A 9,395-nucleotide genomic window follows, 5' to 3' on the forward strand; every position below is an offset into this window, starting at 1 on the left:
AGCCGGTGGGAGGAGCAGAGCGACGCGGGAAGGGACCACCAGCATCCGTGCGCTTGCCTGTGAAAGCCGGGGTAGCAGAGCGGCGCGGGTCACAAGTCATGGCCCTCTCTTCTGCCGGAAGCTAGGGAAGTTTCACTAGCTGTAGCACAGAGGCACGGAAGGCAGAAAACAGAAGGGAAACGCTGGCTTTGGGGAAGGGAGAACACATCTGGGTAGGGGGAGAGGAGACGGGGTAGGGGTAGGCGCTGGTCCTGTCATGACTTCTCTGCCATCTCCTCCTCCCTCATCTCCATTTTCAGGCTTCAGGCTCTAGCTTTGGCAGTCTTCCTGTGAACTGGGGGGACCAGTTTGTTCTTTCCTAGCACTTAAAACTCATCCTGTACAGTCTCCATATCACCCCCATCTGGGTTAGGCCCTGGGGCTACAGCTGCTGCTGCCTCTTCCAATAAAGTAAAGTTGGAGAATGTGGGCGCCTCTTAACTTGGTGCAGAATAGGGGAAAGTGGCTGAACCCCTCCTAACTCCTCTCAAGGACCCCTACCCTATTACACTCTGTCAGAGGCCAAGGTTTAGTTATCCCTGGCAAGGTCTGCCTCTGGGAGCAGAGGGGAGTGGCCCAGGGTTTCTACTCTGATACGGCAAGGGAGTCAGCTTCAGGAAAGCTTTGAGGCCTTCTCCTAGAGGAGACACCAACCAGAGTGACACTGACAAGGGATGATCTCAGAGATGCGGGTCTGGTGCTTCTGCTTTTTGCTGATGGTGCGGGGCAAAGAGGTCTAGGGAGCTCTATGCAATGAGTGAGTTGCTGATGGCTCCTGGGAGTGGCCAAGATTTCGAGGAGGGAGAAAAGCAGGTCCCCAAAGTCCTACATTCACCTCTGCCCCCCAACAGATTCACTCATAGAGCCTGCTGGGAGGGTGGGGTGGACAGGGGTGGGGTGACCTGGTCAGTTCCTGGGGGAGGGAGTCTGGGGGAGGGGGAGAACCCATGGCTGACCTCTAAGTTGGAGAACACTGCCACCATGTGGACAAGAACAACACAGCAGTAGCTGGCATACGCGGGACCACAGGAAGACACTTGGACACTTTAGAAACTTTATTGAAGGACAAAAGGGTGTCAGTTCCAATCCACGGTGTGGAAAATAAATAAGGTTAAAAGGAAGGAGCAAGACAGGACAGGAGTGAGTGGACGCAGATGCCTCATGAAGGAGAATCCTGTGGGGCAGCAGAACCAACTGGAATAAAACACTAGGGAGAAAGAAGACTTCGTCACAGCCCAGCCATTCTTGAACTGTACCCAGCTCTTCCCACTGTAAAGAAGCCGAGGTCCGCCCCCTGCCCCCACTTCCCACAGGCCTCTGTGCAGGTACAGCTAGCTGTGGACGGAAGGCTCACCAAGGCATCCTGCCATTCCAGCAACATGGCCACGGGGTTGGTGCAGACCCTGGTGAGGCCTGAGGGAGGGGCTCGGCTAGTGTAGAAGGCACACTCATCATCTAGGCAGGCCTCGTGGAAGCCTTGGATGGCGGTCAGACATGCTTTGAGGCGCTGCCTCAGGGCCATGGTGCGAGGGGCCGGATGGCTGGGGCCTGAGGGCCAAGGGCCATGAAAAGTTCAGGGTGGACTCTGAAGTCCAAGACTCCCATCACATACTGCCCTTTCCCACCCCCTACCAGGGCCAAGCCAATTAGGAGTACAGGGCTGAAGGTACCCTACCACCCACCCGCCCACCCCAGTGATAGAGACAGGCTGGGGCAAGGTAGGTAGGGGAAAGAAAGCATGGGATCATTTGGTGCAGGGCAGGCCCTGCTCCCAGCAAGAGGTGAGGACCTCCTTTGTTCACAGCCCCACCCAAGCAACTCCTTACCTGCCGGGCCTGGTGAGGGCTTCAGAGACTGAAGTGAGCGGATAGGGGGGCTGGCACAAAGTGGGCGCTGGGAGGAGAAGGTCAGGCTGGTGGTCGCTGGAGCCCACTGACTGGTGCGGGGCCGTGGACTGGACTCTGGATTTCTGAGCTCCAGGGAGCAGGCTTCTGGTACCCCCAGATCTACCCTAGTGGAGGGCTCTGGGAGTCCTATCTGCCCCTGGTGGCAGGCCTGAAGGTGTCCAGGTTCTGCTGGAGGGCTGGGCCCTGCTGCCTCAGGCTGCTCCTGGGTGGAGGGCTCTGGGTTCTCAGGCCCCCTCCCGGGGCAGGGCTCTGGGGAGCCTGGCTCAGCTGGAGGGCAGGGCGGGGCCATCTCAGGCCCCCTCCCAGGGCAGGACTCTGGGGAGCCTGGCTCAGCTGGAGGGCAGGGCATGGCCATCCCAGGCCCCCTCCCAGGGCAGGGCTCTGGCTCCCCACACTCCCCTGGAAAGTAGGGCTTTGGCAGCTCAGGGTGCTGTGACAGTCCAGGAAGGTGAAAAGCCTCTGGTATTTTTTCAGGGGCATTCAGAGTTCTAGAAATCTCAGCCAGCAGGGGCTGAAGTTCCACCATATCCAGACAGGAGCTTCCACTAAGGGAGGCACACTTGCCCTCTGCCAGCCCCTCCACTTCCTGCCTCAAAAGCTGCTGCAGGATATTGATGCGCTGTAGGTAGGAGAGAGCGTGATGTCAACAGCACGTCTTGGACCCACACCGTCCTATTCCCATGCCCACCCACCCCGACTCCTATTTCTCGGTCCCAGCCCCGTCAATGTCCGTCAGCCACTGAAGCTGTTACCCACACCAGCCCACCTGCATCTTCAGCTCCTGGAGGTTGGGGGTTCTGCTGGGGTGGGGTCCATAAGGAGTCGACACGGGTGGCTTCCCAGGCCCCTCCTGCAACCTTGTACCACTCTCCTGGTCAAATAACCGGACTGCAATCTGCTCCTGCCACATGGGAGGAGAGGGGCCACATGAGGAAGCCAGGCTGGGCTAAGAAGACTAGTGTGAACCCCACCCTCACGAGGAAGGAATCAGGTCCTTAACTGAGTGTCCCCAGACTTGGATTAGAAGAGGCAACAGAGAAGCAGGGAGAGTTGGAGGGTTAGGCAGCTTTTTCTTAAGAGCCCACCTGCCTCAAAAATGCTGGGCCTGACATCAACAGGACAGAATCAGGTATCTCAGGATGGCGAAGTTCAGATACTTACCCAGGGCAGGGCGGGCTCTTCAGGGCAAGGTTGAGGGGAGAGGCCACTCAACCCTCGGGCCTGGGTCAGAAGTGAGATGCCATGACTCTCCCTGCACCCATCCATCACCCTCTTCCTCCCCCAGTCCTGGCCTAGGCCTGTGACCTCCCCTGCCCTCTCTTACCTGCTGAAATCTGGAGGCTGATGGGAGCGGTGTGAACTGGGTTTTGGGGCGGGTGGCGAGACGCCGCAACACTGAATATGAGATCTGGGGAGAGACGGGGGTGGCTGAGCAGGGACAGATCGAGACCCAGCAGGGATCCCAGCCAGACTGTTCTGCCCTTGCCCAGACCCCAGTAGCTACAGATACAAACTGGAGCTGAGGGGCCAGGGGATGGTACACGCTGAGCCCGTCCAAAGGGTGATGGCCGGGTGATGGCAAGTGGCACTGCTTGGCCAGGGGAGGGCATCAGGCAGGAGTCACAGCCGTCCTGTGGAGAAGAACCAGGTGGAAGAGTGATCCCTCCCACTTGGCACTGCCCTGTCTTGTTCTCACTTCAGCAGCCAGTGTGATTCTTTAAGAGCTAATCAAACCATGTCCCTCCCTTGGTCATCCCCCTCCCCATGGCTTTCCACTCATTCCAAGTCATAGCCAAGGTCCTATGCTGGTTTACAAACCCTTACCCAACCCAATCCTGTCATTGCTCTAACCTCTCACTTCCTCTCCTTCTTATTCTGCTTTAGCCTTGCTTTTTTGCTGATCCTTAAGCATACCAGGTAGACCCCCTGTGTACATCTGAAGTTCTCATGTCCTGGAACGTTCTTCCCTCAGATATCTGCGGGGCTCACTCCCTCAACTCTTTCTGCTCTTCACGTAGCCACACCTCAGGGATACTCGCTTGACCCTTGAAACTGCAATACCATCCACTCCCTCCAGTTCTCCTTCCCTTTTAGTATCTTGGGGGCTTCCCTCGTAGCTGAGACAGTAAAAAATCTGCCTGCAATGCAGGAGACCCAGGTTCGATCCCTGGGTTGGGAAGATCCCCTGGAAGAGGGCATGGCTACCTACTCTAGTATTCTTGCCTGGAAAATCAATGGACAGAGGAGCCTGGCAGGTTGTAGTCCATGGAATTGCAAACAGTTGGACATGACTGAGCAACTAACAATTTAGTACCTTACTTTTTTTTTTTAACAGATAATTTATAACCATCTGACATACTATATATTTTATATGATTATTTATTTTCTGTCTCCCCTTCTAGAATGTGAACTTATTTCCTATTGTATATCCAGAACCTAGAACAGTGCTTGGCACACAGTAGCTGGTCAATAAACCCTTGCGTGTGGAGGAAATGAATGAGCTGTCAGATCTGTCTCACTCTCAGCACTGACCTGATGGTGACCTAAATATGTATCAGACTGTGACCTCTGGAGGCCTCCAGGGGCCAGTGCCACTCTGGAGAGGGCTTGGGTCCATCTAGGACAAACAAGGACCCAATGAACATGCTGAGATCCAAGCGGGGACTGTTTGGCTGTACCCACAATCCTCAGTGCTGCTGGGGAATCCCTCATGTACATCCTCTGCCCCTTCCCCCATCCCAGGAGGGTCCCATCTCACCCTGGTGTGGGTTTTATCTCGGGTTTCTTTTAGTGGTACCCGCTGGGCCAGGCCGAGGGGGCCGCCTCCTCCTTCATCTGACTGGGTGACAACTTCATGTTCCCCTTCAGGGAGAGAAGAAGCTAGGAGGAGACAGGAAATTTGCTGTAGTGTCTGAAACACACATCAAAGTCTGGCACATGGTGTTGCAACCTCCAGAAAGCGTACGCCAGTTTGACAGCCACCACTGCACCATCAAGGCTGGGGACCCATCCAGTACTCCTTTGAACCCAGCACTATCTCAGTTCAGTTCAGTTCAGTCGCTCAGTCGTGTCCGACTCTTTGCGACCTCATGAATCGCAGCACGCCAGGCCTCCCTGTCCATCACCATCTCCCGGAGATCACTCAGACTCACATTCATCAAGTCCGTGATGCCATCCAGCCATCTCATCCTCTGTCGTCCCCTTCTCCTCCTGCCCCCAGTCCCTCCCAGCATCAGAGTCTTTCCAATGAGTCAAGTCTTCGCATGAGGTGGCCAAAGTACTGGAGTTTCAGCTTTAGCATCATTCCTTCCAAAGAAATCCCAGGGTTGATCTCCTTCAGAATGGATTGGTTGGGTCTCCTTGCAGTCCAAGGGACCCTCAAGAGTCTTTTCCGACACCACAGTTCAAAAGCATCAATTCTTCAGTGCTCAGCCTTCTTCACAGTCCAACTCTCACATCCATACATGACCACAGGAAAAACCATAGCCTTGACTAGACGGACCTTAGTTGGCAAAGTAATGTTTCTGCTTTTGAATATACTATCTAGGTTGGTCAAAACTTTTCTTCCAAGGAGTAAGCGTCTTTTAATTTCATGGCTGCAGTCACCATCTGCAGTGATTAGTAGTCACTCATTAATCTGAATACCCTGAGTGGGCTAGGGGTGTGGTAATGGCTCTGAAGGGCTGACGATAGGACAGTGAGTCAAAAGTAAATCTTGCAGGAAGTGGCAGAGAGAGGATACAAACGGGGACTACCTCCTCTGACACAAGTGCAACCGGGCAAACCTGTGGCCTATGAAGAAGGTCTCTTCCTCCTCCTGATCTGGCCTTCCCGCCACAGCCCTCCCGAGCTTTCTCTCGGTTTGCTCCCTACAAGCAGGCTCCCAGCTAACGTTCTCTCTCCATGGCCAGACACACTCACCAGGCTTCACAGAGGTCTCCGGAAGGGATCCTGAGGGCTGGCTCACTGAAGTCCTGAGGACAAGGACAGTGGCAAGCAGTCACTGAGTACCACATATGAGCTGGGCACCATTCAAAGTGCTTCACAAACATCTAATTCTCACAACAACTTCAAATGATGATACAAACATTGTCCTCATTTGACAGACTAAAGAAACTAAAGCTTGGCAGGTACGGCAAGCTTGAACAACTTGTAAGTGCTGAGAGTCAGGAATCAAACCCAAACCCCATTTGTTCCCACAATCTAAGCTCGAGCCACTACACAAGGGATGGTACCTCTCATTTCTTTCCCCTTCCATCCCTCACAACCTGAAGAAACTGATGCCATATTGAGGCTGAACTTTATTGCAAGGGTTCACCCTGGGCATTCACAGATTTTCCCCTCTCCCCGCCCCCAGGCTGGTGGGAAGTCCTAAAGCTACCAGAGGGCCCAGCCCTGAGGGACCCCTGTATCAGACACTGAAGCACTCTTTTCCAAATGACCCCCTCCTTACTTGCTGCTGCCACTGGTCTCTCTTCTTAGTTCCTGGAAACAGGGAGGAGCGGAGGGGTGAGAGGATGATCCTGAAGGTGGAATCTGAGCCACACAGGAGCAAGAGAAAAAGGAGAGTCAGAAGCAGGCTCCAAACCTTCAGGTTTCACCACCAACCCCATCAGCCTCCATACAACCCCTCTGCTTACCAGGCGGTACCCTCCATCCCAAGGCCCAGCTGTGTCCTTAGAAGGAGTTCCCAGGAGCACCTAGTATCAGCCCCTCAAGAACACTCACCAGAGCCTGCAACCTCTGGGGACACAAGGTCCGACCTCTAGGCCCTGGTCCCTCCAGCCTTGAGAAGCAGGAAGCCCTGACAGGGTCCAGTCGATGGGTAGGGGTTCTGGGGGCCAAATATGCAGAGGCCCGGGCATCCTGGGACCCCAAAAAAGACTCTCAGTACAGACTCAGGATTCCCTCCTCAGCCTACCCCAGCCTGATCTCCTCCTATCCCGGCTCATTACCTGACCCCTCCGGATGGTGCCTCCCTGGCTCCCTCGAACAAGTACTCTCTGAGCCAGACTGGGCTGGCGCCCCAGGCGACAGCTCTTCACCCCCTCACCTGACAGGATGGTGGCCAGGGCTGCAGGGTCAGCCACAAACTCTACGGTCCCTGGAGCCTCTGCAAGGGAAGAAGAAAAGGAAAGGCGAGGAGGGACAGGAAGGAGGGGAGGCTGAGGGGTTGGGGAGCCTAGCATTGTCACCTTGAGGTGCATGAGCCAAAGAGACTCATATAACTGAACTCAGCTCAACAAACATTCACAGGACTTTAATCTGCATAAGACACTATTCTAGACACTGCCACCCAGAGATGAATACGACAAAGCCCCCATCCTCAGGAAGCTAACATCAAACTAGAGCAAGGTAACAGATTCAAGTCAAAGTATGGACATATTATAAAAGAAGTGCAGGGAATTCCCGGGCAGTACACTGATTAGGACTTGGTGCTTTCACTGCCTTGGCCCAGGTTCAATCCTTGGTCCAGAAACCAAGATCCCATAAATTGCATCTAATAAATGAATGAATTAATTAATGGATAAATGAATGAATAAACAAACAAGTAAATAAAGTTCAGCAAATCATTAGAACAAAGAGCAATTGATAGTGACTAGAGGAGCCAGAAAAGGCTTTAGAAGTGATGACACATTGCTGAAGAAAAGAAAGGGCCTCTAAGAGCAAAGAGCTTTCTAGGAGCAGGGACTAGGAATTATAGTAAGCAGGAGAGGCAGGATTACAAAGCCCCCAAACCCCACTGCACCAACCCATTCTCCCACCCAGTTCTACAGCCTCCAATAGATACCTGTCTGGGGAGGTGGCCTAGGGCCCACATTTTGACCCCCATGGCTAGGCCTGAGCTCCTCCAAGGGGTTCCGGAGCTGAGTGCTCCCCAGCAATTTCTCAGATTGCTCTGTCTGACGTGTGGCTTTCAGCCTGGGGCCTGCTGAGTCTGCGAGGGGGCGCTGAATATTGAGCTTCTGCCCCAATCTCTAGGATAGGGGAGAAAAAAGCTGAGCTCAGCGTTGAGGTGCATTGCTGCTTCCTTGTAGCTACTGTCTTCACTCCCCCAGGCTCCTCTTACCTTTGGATCTTGGTTCTCCTGGTCCAGGGCGCTGGGTTTGACTGTGGGGAGAGGTGGGCGTCTCTGAGAGCGAATGGGAATCTTGCTAGGAGTGGGAGATACACCCCGGAGGAGAGGATCCTTCGTGGCTTGGAGGGTGGCCATGACGACTACTCCTGAAAAGGAGAAAAAAGGATCAGGGATCAAAGGTCAGCCAGTTCGAGGCTTCGGTCCTGACATTCCAGATACTCCTATCTCCGCCCAAATCCACGCGCCCAGAAGACCCGCCGCCTACAAGGGCGCTTCTCGGTCATCTCCTGACACTCTGAGCCTACTCTTTCGTCCCGGGACCCCGAACTGCCTCTCTTCCCTACGAGCCCCGGCAGCCCTCATTCCCTCCAAGATCTCCGTGCCGCACCTCCCCCTGAACCCCTCAGGGTCTCGCCCACTTTCTTCGCTTTTTCCCCGGACTCTCTCGGCCTCTGCTCCAGGTACTTCCCCAGTTTGTAAAATACGCCAAGCTCCTGATTGGCTCGTCTGCGCTCCCGCGGAGGCGCGTGACGCAGGATTCAGCTATCCAATCTACAGGCTTCGGAGGCGGGGCCAAAAGAAGGACTAGTTGCCGAGCCGCTTTCTGGCCAGGAAAAAAAAAAATGACCCGACTCAACCAGCCAATCGGAAAGCCGAGCGCGGGGTGGAAGAGGAAAGAGGAGACAGTTCTGAGGTCCAGGAAGGCGTCTGCTCTGAGTCTGGGCAACAACGGGCGCTGGCGAACTCTCGCGAGGTCTCGGGACTGGTGCGGGAAGGTCCAGTCGGCCTTGTGGAAGGACGTGCGTCCTGAGTGAGGCAAGCTGACGGTGTTGGAGGCTGGCCCCAGCCCCTGACTCAGCTCTGATCAGAGTTAGGCCGTCAAGTTTTGGGGACCCTGTCCAGACGCTTTGTGGGAAAAGTCTGCCTGGGTCGAGGAGCTGCCTCCAAACGGGCGGAGAGGTCTGGAGAAAATTGAACTAACAATAACAAAAATGAAAGGTTACAGTGAAAAAGAGAAAAAAGTTTTCCTTTTTCTCTTGTCCTTTTCTGAGTTCTTTTTTTTTTTACTCTAACTTCCGGATCTGTAGTCGGTAATCAAGGCTAACTTGATATGTAAGCTACATTCTATATGTATCTCCTTTAAACTCTAAATGAGCTACATTGTGTACCTGTAGCTTCTGTTAGTTACATTCTAACTCAATGCTAATCACATCCTGTGTTTGGTGCTCACCTTTACAGCAGTCTTTGCAGAGCCCCCCTTGTAGTTCTCTCTCTCTCTCCTTTTTTCTTATACTACAGAAAGGAGGCCACAGTACAATTCATGAAAGACAGTGGACCCAACTGCTGGGCTACCTTACACCGTGGAGAAG

General features: G+C 54.0%; 1 protein-coding gene across 5 annotated transcripts; it reads right to left on the minus strand.

Moving 5' to 3' along the window:
• Nucleotides 1-1,076: 1,076 nt before the first annotated feature.
• Nucleotides 1,077-8,524, minus strand: TROAP (trophinin associated protein). Of its 5 annotated transcripts, none has more exons than XM_069580851.1 (15): nt 8,414-8,524; nt 8,017-8,171; nt 7,738-7,924; nt 6,902-7,059; nt 6,675-6,812; nt 6,400-6,482; nt 5,868-5,920; nt 4,705-4,826; nt 3,461-3,577; nt 3,271-3,354; nt 3,108-3,167; nt 2,713-2,847; nt 1,866-2,565; nt 1,394-1,587; nt 1,077-1,246 (listed from the first exon to the last, which is right to left on the minus strand). In XM_069580851.1, exons 2-15 carry the CDS (start codon nt 8,158-8,160, stop codon nt 1,199-1,201), a joined length of 2,223 nt encoding a protein of 740 aa, XP_069436952.1. In that variant the 5' UTR covers nt 8,161-8,171; nt 8,414-8,524; the 3' UTR covers nt 1,077-1,198. The 5 variants fall into 5 exon arrangements, with proteins under 5 accessions (XP_069436952.1, XP_069436956.1, XP_069436953.1 ...); XM_069580855.1 differs by having other exon boundaries at nt 8,445-8,516; XM_069580852.1 differs by lacking the exon at nt 3,108-3,167.
• Nucleotides 8,525-9,395: the final 871 nt, after the last annotated feature.

This window comes from Ovis canadensis, chromosome 3, assembly GCF_042477335.2.
Source record: "Ovis canadensis isolate MfBH-ARS-UI-01 breed Bighorn chromosome 3, ARS-UI_OviCan_v2, whole genome shotgun sequence".
Classification (NCBI taxonomy): domain Eukaryota; kingdom Metazoa; phylum Chordata; class Mammalia; order Artiodactyla; family Bovidae; genus Ovis; species Ovis canadensis.